This window comes from Grampus griseus, assembly GCF_964374135.1.
Source record: "Grampus griseus genome assembly, chromosome: 7".
Classification (NCBI taxonomy): domain Eukaryota; kingdom Metazoa; phylum Chordata; class Mammalia; order Artiodactyla; family Delphinidae; genus Grampus; species Grampus griseus.
This window is the reverse complement of record NC_139001.1, coordinates 38,841,525-38,865,428: the sequence shown is the minus strand read 5'-3', so window position 1 is coordinate 38,865,428 and position 23,904 is coordinate 38,841,525. Positions and strand designations below refer to the sequence as shown.

General features: G+C 34.8%; 1 protein-coding gene across 1 annotated transcript in view; it reads right to left on the bottom strand.

Annotated features, from left to right (window-relative positions):
- STK17B (serine/threonine kinase 17b) overlaps positions 1–23,080 on the bottom strand; it is a 32,285-nt gene extending 9,205 nt beyond the window's left edge. Inside the window, exons 1-4 of the mRNA XM_082658518.1 lie at positions 22,849–23,080; positions 13,140–13,305; positions 7,596–7,808; positions 239–383 (exon numbers count right to left, since the gene is read on the bottom strand). Of these exons, the coding sequence (XP_082514644.1) occupies positions 239–383; positions 7,596–7,808; positions 13,140–13,261 (480 nt within the window). The 5' untranslated portion in view covers positions 13,262–13,305; positions 22,849–23,080. The remainder of the gene's footprint in view (positions 1–238; positions 384–7,595; positions 7,809–13,139; positions 13,306–22,848) is intronic.
- Between the last annotated feature and the right edge of the window lie 824 nt (positions 23,081–23,904).

Below are 23,904 nucleotides of genomic sequence, written 5' to 3'. Positions count from 1 at the left end.
TGGTAGGATTAGAACATATAGTAATGATGGTTTTTAAGAGCCCAGTGATTAATCTGAGCTGCTCACACATGCAGCCTTCTCTCTGCCAATACAGAATTAGTCCATGTAGCAAATGTGCAGTCTAGACAAGCATGATCTGACTGTTGTTTCCTCTCAATACCAGCCTGCAATTAATTGTGCAAAGCAAGAGCAGAGAAGGAACAGAGATGTAGTGTTACTTAAAATCACATTACATTACCTTTAAATCAAGGTGTACAATGTTATTCTGATGTAGATAATAAACTCCTTCAAGTATTTGTTTAATGAGTCTGATAATGTCATTTTCAGAGACCATTTCAGCCAACTCAGGTAAACACAGATTGAAAATTTCTCCACCTGCAGCACTGAATAAAATTCAAATAACAGAAACTTGAAAAATCATTGACCTAAAAATGACAACTTTTAAATACTGTATACCTTTAAGTAAAAGACATGGCCATCGAAACTTTATTCTCTCTATATACACACATTTAATGGGGGGGTGGTCCTGGGTGGGGGGGAATCTTTAAGGAATAAAATAAATAAGAATATTTCAAATTCTGGGTGCTAGTACTTATTTATGAGCTCAGCTCTGTTCTATTTTACTCATTTATTCATTATCTATAAATACAGTTATCAGCTATGTATAGATACAGATATTTTGATCCTCATGACAATCAAGTGAGGTAGGTGGTTATCATTCCCATTTTACAGATAAATAAGTACAAAGAGGTTAAGCTACTTGTACAAGGTCACATAGTAAATGGGGGTTGGGGGGACAGAATCTGAATAATATGGATGAGAATCTGCATTCTTTACCAATATCCTGTATTGCAGCTTCACAAAGAATACTTGGGGCCAGAACCCATATCTTAATTGTTTTTTTTTAAGAACTGAAAATCTAAGAATGTTGACAAAAAAAGCATTATGAAAAATTCCTAGGTTTGGAATAAAATGATTTAAATTTAAATCCTAAACCTGCCATTTATCAGCAATATAATTTAGGATCAATCACTTATTTGAGCTTTCACATCTGTAAAATAGAGATATTACTGAACTCAACAGATTTTATTTTGAGGACTAAATCTAAATAAATGAGATAAAATTTGTCAGCCAGCACATCGTGCAAAAAAATCTAGATGGTTATTAATCAAATTTATAAGGTATGTTTGGGAATATCTCAAGTAAAGCCTATTCTATGTAATAAAATAGAAACTCATTTATTTCACAAGACACTATTTTCCCCCCTTTGGTTCACTGCTGTATCCACAGCATCAAGAACAGTGTCTGACATGTAGAAGGTACTCATTCTCTTAGAATGAGTTCTTTGCTAGGCCCTTTATAAGATACATCTGGTAAGAAGTCAGACCAAATCATTCGAAAGTATAAGAAAACTGTATAAAATACTGACTTATATCCACTATTAAGATATGGAACATACCAAAAAAATATGGAAAATACCAGAAAGATCTGAATTCTTCAGTATCTGGCAGTATATGGCAGCATAAATTCATTCTTGAACACTTTATATGTATATACCAACATTTACATTACACTCACTAAAGTTAATTCAGTAGACAGAACCCTCCATTAATTCTAAAATTCAAAATAGAATCTAAGAAAACATATGTAAAGCACTTCCCAGTGCCTAGACCTAAGAGGAGAGCAGGTTGTTTATAGAAGTGCCTACTGAAATCAAGACTGCCTGGCCTCCACTCTTGACTCTGCCACTAACGAGCTACCTGAACTGGGAGAAAATGTGTTTCTGTTTCTTCTATTGTAACATAATGATACATAACAAAAAATGATAGCTCCTGCTTCAATGGCTTGTTGTAAGAATTATTTTAGATAAACCATGTAAGGTACTGAGTACAACCAATGTTATAAGCATGAAAGCAGATCACCTGTAAGTATTTAATACAGTGTCTGACACATAGTAAATATTCAATAAACATTAGCTATTATTATAATGAACCAACTAATACTAATTCCAAATCTAGCCAACATCCAGCCTTTCTGAATTTGGGGGCTTCTTGTTAAACTCTGATTATGAAGGCAATTTTAAAAGTCTTTGCTAAATTTAAATTCATTTTTAGAAATACTTATACATATAAAAATGCACATAATATATTCTTAAGTGAAAAAAAGGGTTATAATAGAGTATACTTAGTAGATCACAATTTTGTTTCTACAGGTATACATACATAGACAGAAAAAGAATAATTTTAAAATACAGGAATATGCCATAAAAGTAACCACAGTTTACAAATGATTTCTATTTTCTATACCTTCTAAATTTAACACAATAAATAGGTGTTACTTTTACACCAGGAAAAGTATCCTAAGGGTTTCTTGTTTGTTTATTTCAGTAACAAGATCAAACAAACACTATGATGATCAGCCAATCACACTGTCCCTACCTTTCAGTTTGGCAAGCTGACCAATGCCTTTTGTAGGAATGCCATTTTTCCCACAAAAGAGCGAAAGCTCTTCACCATAGCTCTCCATAGGAGAAGCTATGGTAAATAGAAAATGAGGAGGAGTTAAGAGGAGGGGAAGAACAGATAACATAAGAAGCAGACCGCAGAAGTTAGTGGAAACTGGAAACTGGAAGCATAAATGGAAGCAGAGTGGAGTAGCAGACTAACAGACCCTTTGTTAAAACAAGGCACCCAGAGCGGTGACTACAGAGAAGAAAAGATATCTCTGTAATCAGAGAAGCCACCTATATCATTATCATTGCCCTGGAAGGTAAATTCAGGTATTTCTACTCTTTCTCTCTCTGTTGAAGAGTTTGCCACCTGAAGGAACTCAACCAACAATTTAGAAATTTGGAGTATTCACGTTCTTTTGCTTATGTATTTGTATATGTGTTGTGTACACTGTCACGTAAATCTATGTGCTATATACTACTTAAATCTACATTTGCCTTTTACAGCTTTCTAACGCACAGTTTAGATATTAGTAGGGAAGTAGAGAATTATCCTTTAGAAGAACTGCCATAACAATAAAGTTAACATGTAAAAGATTAAAATCAGAATATTTTCTTATCCAAAATAATAAATTTCCCTGGGTACTAGAGAGCCAAGATTTTCAGTAAAACAAAGCAATATCTCCCTCATCCATACTACAAATCTATGCATATAGCTTTGGAAATCATAGTAAAGATTTTTAAATTATTTATTTTTAGTGATCAAAATGAAGTAGTTTTAAATTTTTTATATTGAGTATCTTTCAAAATTATATCCAATGCTAATGAGGGGAAACAAAACCCATGGAATTTCAGAATGGAAAGAAACCAGCCAGAGTATTTCCTGTCTCTAAATTAGAATATGTGAAGTAAATACCAATCTCCCTTTTTGGAGGATTATTTTAAAAATCAAATGAAAATATAAAGTGCTTAGCATGGTGCCTGCCATATAGTAAATGCCCAACATATATTATTGTTGAAATGTTTTGCTATGGTCCTCATCATTTTCTACTGGGTCTATAATATTTACTTAAAGATATTTAATAGGCAACATAAGCTGGTAATTTCTTGACAGAAAGAAATTATTGTTTCTCTTCCATATAATTTCAGAGTTGACTGGATAAACTTATATTTATCCTAACCAATTTCCCCTATCGAACTTTGCTATATCTAGGACAAAGTTCTTGTTCCACATTTTCTAAAGATTATACATACATATTCTTTATAATCAATTTTAGTTAGCTCAAAACTCAGCATTGAAAACTTAATGTGCCCAATTAGATAACATCCTTCCAGAAGTTTTTTAAAAAAACTTTGTGTATATTTTATTTAATTATCCAAAGATGCTTTTAAAACACTTGTTATAGAGAAGTTGTTGCCTCACGGAGAGTGGAGATGGTTTGACTCAACTATCCTCAAAAATTTCCCCCAATTTATAAAGATATCTAATACTAACTCCAGAATAGTATTTATATGACTTTTCAAATAGTTAAAGAAAGGGCTAAAAAATAATTTAGACTTTATAACCGGTAATGAAATACTTTCCTGTGGACTAAGTATTAAGATAAAAATAAAAGATTTAGTAATTGTTAAAAACTGTTACATTGACTGCAAGAAGTTAAGTTTAATTCACAAAAGTAAACAAGTTAATTTGGTTCAAACAATTGGTTTAGGTTAAGTGAAGGCAAAACAAAACACAAAAGCAAAAATAAAACAGAGCTATCAGAACCCATAGCTTAATAGTTCCAAAGGAAGATTTAAGTTAGAGTCATATAATTAACAAATAGTACCTTTTTAAAGTAATTCTGTACCATCCATATAAAGAGAAATTTGACAACACCTAATACAAGCACATATGCATTTACTCCCGGACCTTGCAGTCACATTTATAGGAATTTACACCAAAACTCTACCTCCACAAATGATGGCCATCCAAAGAAGGCTGAACAAATGGTACACCATACAGTGGAGAACTATACAGGCATTTAAAAAATAGCAATAATAATAATAATATTTAAAAAGATGCCTATGAATATGAAATGATTTCCAGGATATAATGTTATTTGAAAAAAAAAGCAAGGCACAAAAAGGCATATATAATATGCTATTTTTTCTGTAACAAAGAAAGGGAAATATACATATATACAAATTTGCCTATATTTGCAAGAAGAAACACATAAAGAATGAGTCAGAAACTAATAAATATGGTTACCTATAAGGTTGAGTGGGAAGAGAGTGGAAAGGATAGGAATGACAATAAGACTTTGTAGTATACTTTTATAATAATTCAAACAAATAGCATCAATGGTTACCAAAATCACTAGATAAAAAGCTGTTAAAGAACAGAATATTCACAGTGTTAAAATATTACCACATAGGTTACTTATTAATTATAAAGGGGAACATGTTCCTTACAATGTGGAGGGCTGGCAGACTCCACCTTAGCCATGTTCTAATTAGAAAAACCAATAATGGAACAATCCGAATGTACTTGCCACCTCATGTTTTACAATAAGAAATACACATGATCATCCACAATGTCCCCTTGCCAAAAATATTTAACCTAAATCTAGTCATGAGAAAACAAACACACGAATCCAGGATGTAGAATACTTCATGTGAAAACAGATACAGATTTCCTCCCAAAAAGACAATGTCAGGAAAAATAAAGTGACTAAAGAAGTTTAGCAATCAAATATAATGTGTAAGTCTTGATTGGCTCTGGTACTGGAATTAAAAAAAAATAGGTCCATAAGACATTTCAGGGATAATCCAAAAAATTTAAATATGAACTATATATTTGATGATAGTACCGGATTAATATTAACTTTCTTAGTTTTGATACTGGTATTGGTTATGTAAAAGAATGCCATTACTCTTCAGAATAAATACTCGGGCAAGTGAAGAAGAAATATCATGATACCTACAACTTTCAAATAGTTTGGCAAATATGGCAAAATGCCAACATTCGGTGAATCAAGCTAAAGATTATAAGAGTGTTAATTGTACTGGTCTTTCAACATCTCTGTAGATTTAAAATTTTCTCAAATAAAAAAGTCAGGGAAGAAAAATGAGTATGCAGAATAGTTTGAAAAGAATATCAAATTGGCAACAGTAATTAGAGTAAAGGATTCCACTGTTTTATTTTTACCACATAAAAAATTATGCCACCTTATTTTACATAGCTAAACCTGCCCAACACATTTTTACCTTTGGTTGAGATTGTGTGATGTGACAAGGCCACCTCAAAAGTGATAGGCATAGTAATAAATTTTAATAGGTCCTAGTTGCTCTGGTAAGAAATTAAATATATTTATCCACTCACATTTACTGATTGCTTGCTACATTTCAGCCACGAGATACAGTTCAGCCCTTACAGAACTCAGTTTACTGGGTAAGGTATCTGAATTAATTTTCAGAGTATGAACAAGGTCCATCCATAAAATGTGTTAAAACTTTTTGATGTATTTTGTTGTTGCTATTAGGAAGAGAGGATTTTATGAAAGTGGTCAATGCTCCTATTGTATACTCACTCTCCAAACCTAGTATTCCATTAAGTACTGTTTTTGAAAAATATTAGCTACTGTTCACATACTTCAAACATGCAGATGTCATGCAAGTAGATAACTTTTTAAAGGTCAGCTTAAGAATTTGACAAAAATAAACCAAAAATGTATGAAAATTAAATCCTATTGGAAGAATCCCGGTCTTCTCTGCAATTCTAATTTATTTTGAAGGTACTATAATATACCGTAATTGGTATGTTGCTGTTCTGGGAGATATACATAGTATTCATTCTTAAACAAACTACTTGTAGGTTTAGCATTTTGCAAAATAAGCATTTTCATTTACAAGTTCACTCTAGGCAATCATCTTTCCTGGTACAAAAATATTTAGATTTTTAAATAAATATATAAGCAAATCTATTCATCCCTTAAAATAACTGAACCCTAAAACTTGACTAATATACTTTTATTTTATTTATTTTTTTTGCGGTACGCGGGCCTCTCACTGTTGTGGCCTCTCCCGTTGCGGAGCACAGGCTCTGGACGCGCAGGCTCAGCGGCCATGGCTCACGGGCCCAGCCGCTCCACGGCATGTGGGACCTTCCCGGACCGGGGCACGAACCTGTGTCCCCTGCATCGGCAGGCAGACTCTCAACCACTGCGCCACCAGGGAAGCCCCTGACTAATATACTTTTAAATTCAAAAAGGCAATAATGCAGTTAGCTACTAAAAAGAATTACTATATTTATAATTTTTTTTTTGCTAAAACACCTCTTTAGCTTTTTTTTATAAAAACTATTTTGTAATAAACTATCAGAACCTAAAGTACACTAAACATAAACTTAGCTGGTCTCTACTAAGTGTTGCAAATGTTCAGATACACATTTTACATAATTATAATAAATGTGTCAGACTGTCACATTTTAGAGTAACACACCAATAACAACACTGTTTTAGAGTAACATGTCAACATATTGGTTAACAAGCCAGTTAGTTTAACCATATTCTATCCCGACTTGACAAATTATTGAAATCTAGGTATTTTCAACTTTTCACTGACTTGTGGGACGAGATATATATTTTTTCTTATTGCTATAATTCCTAACATAATGTTTTGCACATCACACATACTAAATACATGTGTTTTTTTTAACAACCTATATGGTTTACCTTTCATTCATGCAAGTTTACCTTTTTATTCTCCTTGGGTCACTTCCTTGGATGTGCTCTTCAAATAACTGAATATACAAATTATTTCAATCCTATTTGCCCACCAGATTGTTTTGCAGAAAACCTCATCAATTTTCTGTGCCATTAGCAATGAAAGTATACTCATTTCACCATATTCTGCAAACACGGTATTGTCATTTGTTTACTGAATGCTGTTTAATTAGTTTTTGGGTATGTGTGTGAGGCTGCACATTAAGTTTTGTGAAAACATATAAATATACACTATGTTCCTCTAATATTTTATCGACAGGAATCTTTACAAGTTCTTGTCTTACTTTTATCATTCTTGTTCTTGACATTTCAAGCAACCTTATCCAACAATTAAAATAGGTACTATAAATTTACTTCAATTTTTAAAAATGTATACTTACTGTTCCAATATCAAAATGATTTCATTTGTATTTTCATAGACTTCATGAAGATTAATTACATGGGGACAGGACTTTGCCAATTCAAGTACTGCAATCTCATGCAGAATCTCTGCTCGACAATCCTGTCCTCTTCTTCTCTTTTTCAGAAATTTTGCAGCATACTCTTGACCAGTAGATTTTGATATACATTGTCTAACCACAGCAAATTTTCCTCTGGGGGCAAAAGTGAGGACAATCAATTTTAACTTTTCCATAGAGAACAATATTAGTATAACACAGATACTGTTATACCTCCAACTCTGTCCATCCTTTCAAATATTCATATCATCAGGAATTTATCTTTGTTCTCTTAACCTAATCAACTACTGCATGTATTTTTATAAAATTTATAGTACTATCACATGAAAATATAAATGGCAAATGTAATAACAAGATAAGACAATTATATTTATTCTTTACTATCATATCATTAATATGATATATTACCATTGTAGGGGGAGATCTAATTTGCCTACCAACTCCATGCCATACTCTTGATATAAATTATTGTATTTAAGTATCACAACAATCCTACATAGTAAATATTATTCTGTTTGGCAGACTCCAGAGAAGATATGTATCTTGGTCTATTTTCAAAGACCAAGAGTTTCACATTAACCCTCTATGAAAAATTTTAGCTTTCCTTCAAATGAAAAAAATTAAATGCAAAAATGGGTATTTGACTTATTTACTTTTATTAGTGTAATCATTCTGCCTTTCAACATCACTTTTAACAAGCTTTGAAGCTTTCTATCACAATTTGTCAATTGTTCTACCAGAGTATCTCTTAGTATTGCTCAGTACCATGAAGCTTATAACAGATACCAAAAGTATATACATCTTACGGAGAGTATCCAAAGACACTTCGTGATCAAGTAAGAAAATTCATGGTTATCAGTAGCTACGTACAAACACACCATTAAGGTCATATTTATCATTTTAGGAATAAACGCGTTTTAGCTCTCTCCAATAACAGTGCTCAACATTTCAGCCAAAATTTTAAAAGACTGGCAAATGATGTATTCTAAGCCTATAGTCGCCCAAAATTTAGTTTCTCAAAGACCTAAGCTACTTTGAGTCAGACTATTTTAAGAAACTAATAAAAGCTATTGACTGCCTACCCAGAAAAATGTACACATGCCCTTATATCGAAGGTTTTACATATAATTTCAGACGGTTTTCAGATTTCAAAGACCATCCATAAACTTCCTAAGCCTGGTCCAGGGGGTCCAAAATTAACACCTTCTATCCTAAGGCTCAAATGACTCACTGGATACTAACAAATCAGGTATAAATAAAAACCTATCTTTAATACACTTGGGATTTGGGGTGGGAGTCGGGGACAGAATAAATTGCTTGACTGTGTTTTTACTTGCTATTCTCAAGCGGCCGGATGACAAAGATCCCTACTGTTTATATCCCAAATTTCCTCAAAATTGGTGCCAATGAAAAGCACTGGAAACCAACCTGAGAAAGTATAGTTACTAATGCAAAAAACTATTTTTTAAAAAAGTGGCCAAGCTATAATTTGATTCTTTTACATTTATCAAAATAAATATCAACTCAGAAAATTTGCATGCACAAACTTGATTTTTTGATAGAACTTTTCATTTAAGATTTGAGAATGCTTAATTTATTATTTTACTTATTTATTTATTTAACATCTTTATTGGAATCTAATTGCTTTACAATGGTGTATCAGTTTCTGCTTTAGGAGAATGCTTAATTTAAATTATATTTTCTTACTACATACAATATGAATACAAATCAATGCATTTTAATGAGCACACACAAAAAGTTAATCAGTCCCTTTGTTTTATACTCAAACTGCCCATGTTTTATAGATTTTATGCTGGATAAACTGAGTCAAACTAAGAGTAAATGATTCATGAAAGGTCATATATGGAAATGGAGTACCACGACTTAAATTGTAGAATGTGAAATCCTAGCTTTCTCTTCTGACCATTACAAAACAATTTCTCCCTTTAAGATAGTTTTTTTTTAAAGAGGTAAATTCACTTTTGCCAACTCTTAGATTTAGAAGTGAAAATTTGTCTAAAACAAAAAGGAAACTTTGAGTTTTATGAAGAAATTCACCTTGTAAAACTTAGGAAACAAACTAGTTAGCCAAGAAATCTGTCCATCTGAAAAAGTTTACAGTACTAATTGTGACAATTAAGTTCTGCTGTAATTTTACAATTATATCTATAAGCCAGAATTTTCTCAGGAACAAAGAGCAAAATTAAATAATAACACTTTTACCTAATTGTTTCAGGTATTCTCATGAGGCTTACAAGTATAGTACTCATTAATGCAAAGCAAAGATGACCAAATGATATTGGTAATAATTTGCCAATGTTCACCACTAAGTAAAAGCTCAAGGGCAGAAACCCTATCTGTCCTAATTACTACAGTAATTATAAAATCTACACTTCGCTAACTAACACATAATATGAACTGAGTATCTGTTGAATGAATGCAAGAGTTACGAACCTACTATAGTACCATACATTGTGCTACTTTGTATACTGTACTTAAAGCATTTACATTTTTAAAGTTTATTTGAGACTCAAATAAAATTTTACATATTCATTTATGTACTGTTAAATAAGGTAAACATTTTTACCATAATTATCAGATGACTTAGGGAAAAAAAGCAAGTATTCGTTTTCCATTCTAAAATGCTAATTGTCATTTAGAAGTATCAAAAATAACATTTAATATATAATGTTCCTATATCAAATTTAACAGAAACATTTAAGAAAATTTAAAACCCTTAACAATAGCACTTAATTCATACCCTAAAAAGGCAAGGCTGTCTAGATTTCCCAGCAGCTAAAAGGCCTTGTTAGTTACCCTTCTACATTCTAGAATAGACAATAAAATGTGAAAGGACGGGGGAGGGTAAGCCACAAAGGAAGCTGACGTTTATTTTTGCATCTGCCTCACCCTTCTAACCACAAGAAGTCCTATGAAACCTTGATTCAGTTGGGGGAGGGGTGGAAAAAACTTAACCAACATGTTAAAAAACAGGAACAATGCAAAGTTTTTTTGAGAACAATCAAAAATGAACTGTTAACTTTTACATATTTTCTTCTAATTTGCTGAAGAAAAATAACTTCTAAAACACTAACATCTTAAAATTAATTAAAAAACTGATTTATAAAGATAATTTTGTAATCACCACATGCTAGAATTATATGTTTGTATGCTTCAAAATGTACGCACTTCAGAAGAAACAAGATTATGATACTAATTTTCATTTTGCAAAAGTATGGGATAATATCAAAATTGGTAAAATACTGAAAGAATTTAAAGCAAGTTCATGGCAGATGAAAGGGCACGATTTCCAATTTATCAAGGTTTACTAATTAGACACATCAATATTTACCATGTAACTCATTAGCCCATATCAATTAAAAGAAAAAAGTTAGGTCTCTTTCATGAAGGTATTAGAAGATGAAATATTAGCCATCTGAATTTGTTTTCATCAGATTCTACCATGAATTTTTGCTCTAAAATGTTGTATACTGAGTCAAGTTTATGACTGTGATTTATGACGGCACCCCATTTACAAAACTTAGAATTATTAATATTGTTCTCAAAGTTTAAGTTATTAATATTGTTCTCAAAGTTTAAGTTCTCAAAAACCCTCAAAGAAAAAAAATTAGTCTTTCTAGCTCCGACACAGGCTATCTCAATAAAGTTTTGTTGTATTCTAGATGATAAGATATTGACAATACTGTGTCCATTCTAGACTTTCTTATTTTAAAACTGATGATGAAAAAAATACAAAGTGGTCCAGAAGAGGATAACTGGATCAAGGAAGGCTCTCTGAAAATCAGGTCATAAGATGACCATTTAAGGAAACTGGCAACATTTTGCTATATTCAAATCTCTGAAGGGTTTTTACATGGACATTATATGCAGCTACAAAAGGAGAACTATGTATAGTGGGTAGAGGTTAGGAGAATAGAAAACAAAATTCTGTGCCTAAGAGGTGCCCACAAAATGGAACAGACCATTCTGAGGTAGTGAGTTCCATCACTGAAGCATTCAAATTGAGGCTGGGTAAAACACTTGTCAGGAAAATTTTAGAAAAGACTGCTGCACTGCATAAAAAAATTACATTAGAAGGCCACTGACCACTGAAGTCCTTCCAATGTAGATTCTATGACTATTTAATGAATAGTGAGATACAACTAAAAGAACACTTACTCTTGCCTGTATAATGCAAAAAGAAATAGTATAGATTTAGAACTAAACTATTTCTTGAAAACATTCTGAAAGGGTTTTGAAACTATATTTTATAAAAAAATAAACCATTAGAAGACTCAAATATTTTGCACACAAAATTAAATAAATGTGACAGGAATACTGAAATATGCTTTCACATTTAGTTCTTAGTCTGATGAGGCAGATATTATCACCCTTATTCTGCAAAAGAAAGACTGCATCCAATATCTGACAAGTAAAAAAGCCAGGACTAGCCTTTATCCTTGACATAAAAGACCACCAAGAATAGAATTACTTGCCATCGTTCAGTCAATTTTTGTTTTCACATTGAGATTTTCAAAGATAAAAAATCATTCACACTATTTTACTGTGCATCTATCAATAATACAAACACGGACTTTTACCATTTTAATGTAAAAATCAAACTGAAGACAGAAAATGATCATCATCCTACCACCCTTTGTTAAGTGTTTTTAATTTAAAGCTCAAAATGCTGAATAAATAACAAATTATTTGGTATATCTTTTGTAACTTTCATATATATTAAAATGGTAGTGCTAAATGGTCTCATAATCTCAGTTCACTCCTTGGTCTTAAGGAATTTACACCTTCGTTAAACCAAAACAGATTAGTACCAGTGTAAATACAGGTTTTACTTACAGTACATGCATTGTTTGTCATACAGAATTATACTATCTAATATGAGTTAATTCATTTTGCTTAGAAAAGAGAAGGAGAATCTCCATATTTATTTTTTTTTAGCCCAGCACAATATCCTAAGAATTAAAAATTTTTTTATTCAACAAAAACTTCTATGGTATTCTACTAAATACTTTACAAATATTAACTAGTTTAATCCTCACAACAACCATATAAAATAGATAACAATTATCTTCATCCCTGGGTCTCAGATGAGAAAACTACAAAACCAAGAGGTACAGTAATTCAATTGAGGTTAAATAGTAAATGGCAGAGCCCAAACTTGGATGTGGCAGTCCATTGTGCTAAGCTGCCTCTTCCCATGCACAGCCTCAAGTAAGAACCCTGACTTCCAACCATGGGCTCTGAAGCGAGGTGGGATGTATCATATATGCTCACTAACCCTCTACGGATTTGATTTCCAAGTCAGTTAAGACTAAACCCTGTATAACATCAGCAGAGATGAGGACTTTTCTTTCTAATCACTGCAAAATAATCATCAAGTGAGTTTTATAGACACAGAAATCCTAAATGTGAATTTAAACACATACACATCAAAAGTTTCCTTACCTTCCTAGCTCTTTGGATGTAAGTGTATAAAAATTACTAAAGTTTTCCATTTTAATTGGAGTTTGAGGAGTTGTAGTTAGCAAGCCCGAAATACTTCGACACTCAAATCTTCTCCTCGACATGTTAGATGACTCTCAGGTAGGCTTCTTCAGTCACTTATTTTTACCTATTTAAAAAAAGAGAAGATGCAGGATATAACTTAAATGCAATTAAGAAAAAAAAAAGATGTTATCTCAGATAGGATGTGCGTTATATTATACAGCTCAAAATATAGCTATAAGATACAACCAAAAAAAAAAAAAAAAGAAGAAGAAAGAAAGAGGAAGATTTAAGAACATATTCTACCCAGAAGGAAGAAAAACAAAAGGCATACACATAAACTGGTATCTCCTCTATGGTACTTGAACTAAGTTACTGACTTCATTTCAGAATAAAACTACTGAAAAATCCTGTAAGACCTCCCAAATTCTTTAAAAAAACAGTTAAAATAAAATTGTAATACAATCATTCAATTTAGTTTTTAAAAAACATTAAAATTTTTTTTTAAATTTCATTTTTAAACTGTCATTCTTTAAAGTTATATCTTCACATAACAAGATAATTTAACACAGCATGATTATAACACAAATGATCATTCATTTTAAATTTAATTTCACATGGCCAAACAAATTTGACAGTAAAATCACATATTGTGAGTTATGTTACTGACATGTGAATGACTACAAGAAATGGACTTGTTTCATAGGCCTTAGAGGCAGAACACAGCACAGAGCCTGCCATGCATGAAGAGCTCTATAATTTTGTTGGATGAGTGAGTGACCACACATAAAGCCTTATTCTAGAGTTCTAATCTGTAACTGAAGCTCATATTTATTTGGAACTTTTATTTATGAGTATTCAGTTTTAACATTAAAACTACTATTTCATATTAATTGAATTCATATAATAACAGCAGACTATATATTTAAGATATGCCTGACTTTTCTGCTATGCCGATCTAATAAGAAATCCAGTATTCTTCTTCTAGCACCCTCTTATAAGAGGGTGTAGTTAGCAAAATGTGTCTCTGACACATTTTTCCTCCCCTTATTTCCTACTTGACATGTTCTGTTCTTTATCTTCCTAAATTCAAATGCCATCTATATTCAACTTAGCAAGTACGCAGTATGATTAGAGGGGAGTGTTTTCAGTTTCTGTGGCCTTTGAAAAAACAAAGCCCTAACTAGTTTTGAGGTACATCTCTAGTATTCCAAAAGTAGTGGTGTAGAATTCTGAAAATAACATTTGGACTGAATCACATCTGGGTCTGAATCCCATTTATCCATCATACCAGCTATGAGACATTTAACTTTGCTAATGTTATGGGGTGAATTATGTCCCTTCCCTCAAAATTCATATGTTGAAGTCCTAACCCCCTAGAACCTCAGAAAGTGACTGTATTTGGAGAAAGGGTAATTAAATTAAAATGAGGTCATTAGGGTGTGCCCTAATCCAAGAGGACAGGTGGCCTTATGAAAAAAATGAGATTAGGATACAGAAACACGTAGAGGGAAGATCATGTGAAAACATAGGGAGAAGCCCATCCACAAGAAACCAGCCCTGCTGACACCTTGATCCCAAAATTCTACTCTCCAGAATTGTAAGAAAATAAATTACTATTGCTTAAGTCACCTGATGGACAGTACTTTGTTGTGGCAGCCTAGCAAAGTAATACAGCTACTTTAAAAAAGAAAGAAATATTTCAAATGTGTAGGAAGGGATACAAATATAACAAACACTTGGGGCTTTCAATCTTATTACTTTGCCATATTTTGTTTAAATTAAAAATAAATAAGGCAACATAGACACAGAGTAGGTCCCTTCTTTCCATTCCACTAGCACTAGGTAGGAGAGCTTATCATCTCCTTGCCAACATTTGCCCCATTCAGACAGTTTTGTGGTTTAGTTTGCATTTCTCTGATTACTAGTGAGGACAGCTTCAATTCTGCTGCCCCTGAAGTATGGATGAATTATGGAATGTATCTGGCAGTACTCTAAATATTAAAAATTAAAATATGATGAACTCATGTAGAATCACACTGGTACAGTGCTAGTCATGAAAGCACATCATGATTGTTCAATCAATAAATACTGTTACTATTCTACTGAAAGATACTCTCTGCACAATCCTCTGCCATTGTTGAACAGCTGTACCTATATTTCCACATACAAAACTCTCACCCCAAGTTAGCTTAAACTCAACTCTTAAATTCTGTCTTTTTATTCTGTTTTGATGAACTATTTGTATACTTTTAGCTCTGATGGAACTCAGTTTCATTGGTCACATATTCTTCTCTGAAAAATCAATACGGTTACCAATTTCTATGCTCAACCTTTTTTTCTTCAGGTCATCTTTGGACTTTTAAGATTTTTTCCCCTAAATTTAAGTCTATGAATTTGCATGCTTATGACCACATTTATACATAGAAAGAAGGGATATACCTGTATTATAGATACAAATTGGGCTACATTCCCAACATGGTTCCAAATCAGGCCTTAGGAAACATGAGCACAAGAACATGTCAAATTCACTCATATAGAGAGAGTACAGGCTCTTGATTCTAAGATGTTCACCTCATCTAGATTCTAGAATCTAAGATGTTTATCTCATACTGTAATATATCAGCTAAAAAGTGATCTATTCATAAGAATCTAGTAGAATGGAGATATATTTTATAAATAATTATTTTCTGCTCTCAAGTTTCAAAAGAATCAATATGGATCTTAGATATACTCAAAGACTTATGTTTAATGAAGCATGATATATAATAGTTAAAAAAATAAAAAGCCTGTAGAATGAATGAATCCCAAAGTCCAACAATAGGGAAATGGCTAAATATACCTAAATAGGATATTATATACCTAATAAAAATTGTGCTTTCAAAGAATATTTTTAACTCATATAATACTAAGTGAAAAAAGGAAGACAAAACTTTACATACAGTATAATTTTGTCATATAAGGTATATGTATTTGTTATATATAATTTTTGATATGTTACATAATTTTGTTAAATATAAAAGTAAATAGAGGAAAATACTGGAAAACTATGGCAACATATTAACAGTGGTTATCTTTGGGTGGTGAGATTATGGCAGTATTTATATTTTCCTGTGTTTAAGTTATCTACACCAAGCAGGTATAGACGAAAACTAATAAATGCCTTTGGGTAAAAAAGATGGCTTTGAATATATATGACTAGACTCTAAACGCAGAAACTTACCCATTTTTAACAGCAAAACATATCTCTTTACACATTAAGTGTTACTTGGCTGGAAGTTCATGAGCTATTATTGCTCAGGTTTTTTAAGGCCTCAACGTTTTCTCTGCATTTATTTAGAGCATATGGTATTCATTATCCAAATAACATGTCTGTTCTTATGCAAAGACCATATAAGCATTTAGGGTAAATACTAAGCAAGAATTAATACCTTGTTTAATACTGCACAGAAAGAACAATTTCATAAATTCTGAATTAATGTTATAGTTATAATTCTATATAATGAATAATAATTTGTAACCTTAAGACATATGCCTTTATCGTATCACTTGGTGAAAATCCAGATTCATCCCGGGATCCCTCCAAAAAAAAAATCCAAAATGTGATATCCAAAATATAATACTAATAGGTATTAAGTTTTGTAATACCTATTCAGTTATATTAGAAGGAAAAAAAACTTACCTTTTTTAAAAAAAGGATTGAAATAAATAGTGATAATAAAAACAGGGCCTATTAATCAAACTACTTAATAGTATTTCCTAATTCTAGACATTGGCTTAATTTAATTTTTTACCTAACAAATTTTCCTCCCCTCACATGTACTGTTGGTCATCATAATGGATGAATGTACCATGGTATCTGTATATTTGTATGATTATAAATGCAGCTGAAAACAGTGTTGGGTAATCAGCAGTTTTTAAAATACATGTTAGTACAAAAATCATTTTCTGAATTGTGATAAATTTTACTCTGTCTCTGAATATGCTGGAAACACAAGCCATGTCTCAGAAAAAATGAAAAGCACATTTCTGAAGGTTGAACTTTAAGCTTATCTACTTATTGCAAATATACCTATATTACAAACTGCCTTAGGGATCCATATAGCATCACTTAGGTGTAGCTTCCTTCTATTTACTGCACTTGCACCAGTTGCCACGGCCTAGATATTTTTTCCATTTCCTCTCCTTTGGCTAATTTTGCATATAGTGGAGCAAGAATGTCACCTTTTTCCACCAATCCCTCCACAAACAGCTTGCTGCCCTTCATATAAGATTTAATCCTTGGGCACAAGCAGGTTATCAATCAGCTGTCTTTCCTTGCATCTTCCTAAATTTCCCACTGAATCCTCTTGAACTCCAACAATCACAGACCTTTTCTTGTTTTCTACCATAATTCACAGACCTATAACTGACTCTAAATTACCAATAGGTCTCACTCCATTTGAAATGCATCTCATAACACTATGAGGCTATACTAATAAAAAATCTCAAGGTACTTAGTACGTAAATTTGTGTGTGTGTGTGCGCACACATGAGTAGGTACACAGTTATAGACACAATCAGGCACTAAAAACAGTAAGAGGATAATAGAAGAAGGCAAGAGACAATTAAGCTTCTAATTACACAGTACTATCAATACTAGGAAAAATGGCACCTCAAGTTTATTTGCAAAGTTTTTTTTATTAACTCCCATTACAATAATCACAATAAGAATTCAGATATGGATCAGTGAAGGAAGGAAAAAAGGAAATGTTAGGCTTGATCTGGGCCTTTAATTTACTTGAAGGGAGAAAGCAAATGTGATGTGATCAAAAGTAAGAAAAACAGTCCCTATAAACCTATAAATAGCTCTATTTAAAAATATTCATCACGGGCTTCCCTGGTGGCGCAGTGGTTGGGAGTCCGCCTGCCGGTGCGGGTGACGCGGGTTCGTGCCCCGGTCCGGGAGGATCCCACGTGCCGCGGAGCGGCTGGGCCCGTGAGCCATGGCGGCTGGGCCTGCGCGTGCGCTCCGCGGCGGGAGGGGCCCCAGCACTGAGAGGCCCGCGTACCGCAAGACAAAACAAACAAACAAAAAATATTCATCACGATATTCATTTCAAGGTTATCATATAAAAATGTTTTATAAAATAGAATACAGCATATAACACTAAATAAAAACGTCTAGAGAATTAAATTATCTGCTTTAATCCGTGCATTAGCTTCCCAGTAGCTACAAGTTCAAGTCCTTATAGCATGCACACAAAAGCCTTTGAGGCCAGGTACACACCAGCTTCATTTCCTGCCACACTTGTAGCTCATCTTTTGCCTCCACATCTCTCTTATACTCTCCTGTCTGAACATCCTTTCTACCTTTCTTTAAATGCAAAAACTCTTCGTATGCATCCTTCTTACCTCAACAAAGAATGTCATCTCCCCCAGGAAGCTTTGCCTAAAACCCACAGGTTGCCTTTAATGCCTGTCCTTTACGCTTCAAATAGGAGGAACCTTGACATACCTCTTTACCTCAACATGTAACATGTTAGCCTGCAATTATATTTAGTGTCTGAAGGGTTGCAACCATTTGCTTTCATGCCTAAACTCCCAGCACGGTGTCTGGCACCTGGTAGGAATTTTTTTTAAATGTCTGATGAACTGAATTCTTAAGAATTATGAAATATAGCAAGAAGAATTTTTAGGTACATCTCATATCTTCAAGGGTTTAGCAGAACTTGAGATCCATCTTGAAATTATCATATTGGAGCTTCAAATGCAGCTAATCTCTGCTTAATTCAGTATTTGACTAAATAAAATAAGAAATATTTTAAATTGCTATCAGAGAACTTCAGTTCTAAACAGGATAGCCATAGTCTGGAAACATGGATAAAATTATAATATCATATATTGTAATACAATACCAACGGGCCATTTATTTTGTATTTACCTATCTTTCCAAACTAGGTGGCCACATGATACTATACCTACTTCAGCTAAGAATATCAATATTTTAAGAGCTGCCTCAATCAGGAAATCCAGACACTTGTCCTGCCAAGGACTGATAAATCAAGATCTTCATGAAGTAAATTTGAAAGGCAATGGAAAGCAAAGTAAGGCACAAGATGAGAGGGGAAAAAAACTTTTTCTTTCTACATTAGCATTTATAGCTACCAAGTTTTCCCTAGGAAACAGAGGAACTGTAGATTTATTTATCTAGAATCCATCAGAATAAAGGAAGAACTTTCTGCTAGTGTGGTAAAAGGATCCATTTTTAATTAGTCATTGATCAGAAGCAAAGTTATTTGTGTAGGGAAAGGGATGATGATGATTTTCAATTTCAAGGAAGAGACTGTTCCTTATATGTATTCTACTAACAGGTTTGTTTGTTCTATTAAGATTGAATAGAAAACATAATTCAAGAATTTAATCCTTTGAAAATCACAACAGGAAGCCAGCTAACTGACTCTAGTCTAACTAGTCTATCTAGTATATACTATCCAAGGGCTAAAGTCCCAGGTAATGACCCCAGGACTGATTCTGTACCATGACAGGTAAGTCCTGGTGCTGTCTCTTCTACCTTCAGAAGAAGAATTAAACCCTATAATTATGGACCAGGATGGAAAGATGTTGAAAACGGAAATATAGTGGGCCAACAAACATACAGTGCTTGTCATTCATCAGATGGAAAATTAAGTTTCTGTTGTAAAATAAAGCAGTTTACTTACAGCATCTCTGAAGTATTGTTTATTCAGTAAGTATTACAATGCAAAACGGAATATGATCCTCGGATTACAGATGAAACTATCACCTCACTGTTAATATTAAGATTTTTAAATGCTTCAAGTATAACGATTCCCTCTTTTGAAGAAGTTGCAAAGGGTCCAGGGTGCAGCGACACATTGCATATAAATATTAAAAGAAACTGACTAGTTTAGATGTTTAAAGTGGCACTGAAGTTCAAGGTTAAATATATTTGGGGGAAAAAGGATAAATTAAAGAAATAAAAAATGAACAAAGTATGTCTTGAAAATTACATTTGTCACAACATATTTATATAAAAATATGCGACTTAATTCCTAAGTACATTTGTTAATTATTTGTCTATTATCTATTAATGTCTATTATGATAATAGACATTTGTCTATTATCAAAGAAATATCCTTTGATAATACTCTATAATAGAATATAAAATACTTAAAAACAAAACCATTGAGGGACGTCCTTGGCGGTCCAGTGGTTAAGACTTCACCTTCCAATATGCAGGGGGTGTGGGTTTAATCCCTAGTCTGGGAGCTAAGATCCCACATGCCTCGTGGGCCAAAAAACAAAAACCCCAAAAACGTAAAACAGAAGGAATATTGTAACAAATTCAATAAACACTTTAAAAATGGTCCACATTAAAAAAAAAAATCTTTAGAAAAATCATTGAATTTTGTCATCAATATTGTGGAAAATTAAAATAACTAAAACATATAAAGTTTTCAAAAGTGGAAAGTAAGTACATAAATGACTTAATGTCTTTGACACAATCAATACCCACAGAACACAAAGAATTCTTTTTAAAAAAATTAATCAAAATCCTTTAAAAGCAATACCTCTAGAAGCACTGTCCTACGTAGCTGCCAATTTTTTTACAGGAAATATGCACTGCAATATAACATACGTGCAACTGTAAGACAATTTTAGGATTAAGTGAAAGTGTCAGCAATTGATTTCCTTGATTCCTGGGTTTTAAATTAGGTCTCTAAGAGAAAAACAGGGAAATTTTGATAAGGAAATTCTCTCTTATAATTATCAAACAGCTTCAAAAACAAAGCTTTTAAAACATATTTAACTGTTTACTTAACACCAGTAAAACACTGTCAGTGCAAGTCTAAAGATAAAATTGTAAACATGCCATAAAATGCCTGTACCTTCCTCAGCTTTGCTGTTAATACGCTGACACAGTGATCAATTTGTCAAGTCCCAACGTTCCTAAAAACTGATTCTATCTTAACCAAATTGTAATTCACTATTCAATGAGCCCAAGAGAAACTACAACCATTCTGTCCACACACAAAAATGAAAGGCCTTCAATAACACAATTTTTACTTTTAAAACTTGAATATATTGCCATGTAAATACATTTCACTTCAATTTCAGATCCATAATTTAGAAAAATGATGTAAAATGTATGATATGTACCTCAAAAATAAAGCAGCTATTAACAACTTCAGTTATTAAAATATAAGAAAAACTTTAAAAAACTGAACATCTGCTCAGAGGAGGATGAAGGGGGAAGAAGAGAGATCTTAAACTAGGACATTGCTTCTATGGACTAGCTTTTTCAAAAACACACAATTTTACGGGTGTGTGGTTTAACATTTATAAAACAAACATTCTGGAAGTTGTTGAAAACTACTTCTGGACAGTTTACTATAAAACTATAAAATGGTGAATCAATGACAAAGTAGGTTTATCATCTTTTTCTTTAATAAAATTGTGCTCCCGGGCTCAAAATGCCAAGTTACATTTGCTGCCACTTGCCCAATCATCTCAGTAGACCATGCTGTCTCAGGGCACATTCTCAAAGGCTTGAGAACCTAAGGGGGTGACACCATATCAAACATCGCTGCTTATCATCAGTACCAGGGATGTAAACATTACGTTGGCAAAACAAACAGTGAATGTGACACACCGACCTAATATAATTGAATTCTGATCAGCATGTGGCTTTAAAATGTTTTCTCTTCCTTAATTTCAATTTGCAAATTGATGTTGGAGGGCCTCTAGTCCCATCACAGGCAGCGGAAGAACGAACATCAGCTACCAGCTGCCCATAAAGTCTCTTTCAACTTCGTCTCTACTTGCCCCCCTAAGGGAATTCAAATGAAGAGCTTTTCCCTACACCAAAACCAAGAGCTGGGTAAATGTCAAAATCGTAGCCGTCACGTAGTTGTATAGTTTGAGGATGGGTCGTGTACCCTTTGCGGTTTACATGGCGTCAAAATAAAACCAGATCGCTAGAAATCACAGAAACAACTACAACTCGACTTCTCTATTCACTGACTTCAAAAAACTGTTCACAATAGTAACTGAAAATCCCCCACAAGATGAGCACAAACTTCTCTCCAGACGAAAGACAGCTGTGAGCAGGACGTGTCCATGAGTCCAGATGTGAACACGTCCTGTGCCTACACCACAGCTGTAAATTCGGCAGGGACCTGAAGGGACCACGTTGACGCGACGTGGAAGGGACGCGATCGAGCCGGTCGCGAAGGGGGCCCCCACGGGACGCGACCCAGGGAGAGTCCGTGCCAGCCAGGCGACGGCGCGCACACAGTCAGACAGACAGACACACACACACACGAGCGCGCGCGCGCGCTCCCCGCGCTGAGAAGGGTACTGGGAGGACCAGCCGCCGCTCCCAGCGCCGAACCCGAGAGAACCAGGGAAGCAGGACTCCAGCCGATATGCGGCGAGGGATTCGGAGCAGTCGGGCCACCTAGGGGCGGCGGTGTCTGAGCCCATCTTCCCCAGGCCAGGGGTCAGAGGGGACCCCGGATCCGCCCACACCGCCTGGATCCCTCCTCGGGACCCCTCCCACGTTCTGGGTCTCTGTTCCACGGGTAAAGGGGGCTGGTTCAGGGGTTTGGAGTCGCAACCCCCAGTCCACCCGGCAGGACCGCGGACGCGCGAGGCGGAAGACACTGACCGCTCAGGCAGCAGCAGGTTCTCCCGATGCTGCCCCCTCCAAGGGGGCTCCAGTCCCGCCCCACGCAGGTGGGCACGACAAGACGCGTTCTCCAGCTCTAGCTCCGTGAGGTGCCGGGTAGCTCCAAGCGTGGCAGGACCCACTTTTACTCTTCTGGACAACGGCCAACAGTTGTGACCTGACCTCCCCGTGAGGTGGCTCCCGGCTACGGCGGCGAAGACGGTGACGGAAGGTTACAGTTGAGGTTTGAAAACTGCAGCCGCGTTGCGGGGCAGAGCTGTAGGCTAGAACCCACCCCCTCAGTCGCGAGAGCCAATCCGAGCGCGCATGGAGGGCTGGGCTGTCACGTGAGGAGAGGGCGGGGCGCCAGCCAGCGGCGCGTGCTGCGAGGCGGGGCTCAGTGGTGAGGGGGTGCGGCCGCCGCCCGGCGGTCGGAAGCTGGGCGGAGCTGCAGAGCAGGTGGGGCGCGCTCTCGTAATTGCTGCGAGAAAGGAGTGAGTAGGGCGCCAACCTGACCGCGCACGGGGCTGTAACTCCGACCCAGTGCATCCCGGCCTTCAGAGTGGCAGTCCACGCGGCGTGAATATCTCAGACTGGGGAGAGGGAAGAAGGAAAGTTAGTCGCTGCTTCTGACTCATTCCCAAACTTCTGTGCCTGTTTTCTGACTCTTCCCGGTCGTCTTCCTTATCACCTGAACACACTCGGCCAGTGGAGAGTCGTTTGCTCGAACTTGGCAAGCATCAGCATCGCTGGGGGATTTATGGAACTTGGGCCCCACCGCTAAAGTCCGCTCCAGCGAACTGAGTTCTTCTGAGGCATGGTTGAAGGCAGTGAAAAGAGAGTCCAAATAAGATGAATTGCTGTTTTTGCATATAGGGTACTAAGGGAAAAGATGAAAGCTCCTCAGCAAGCTACTCAGGATCTGTTCTCTCTTCGAGAGAATGAAAAATCTGAAAGTCCTGTGCAAGACACAACTGCGGGATTTTTGTTTGTTTTATATAATCTAGGGTTGGTTGCAAAGTATATTTACAGTAATTGTAGAAGACTATTGAGAAA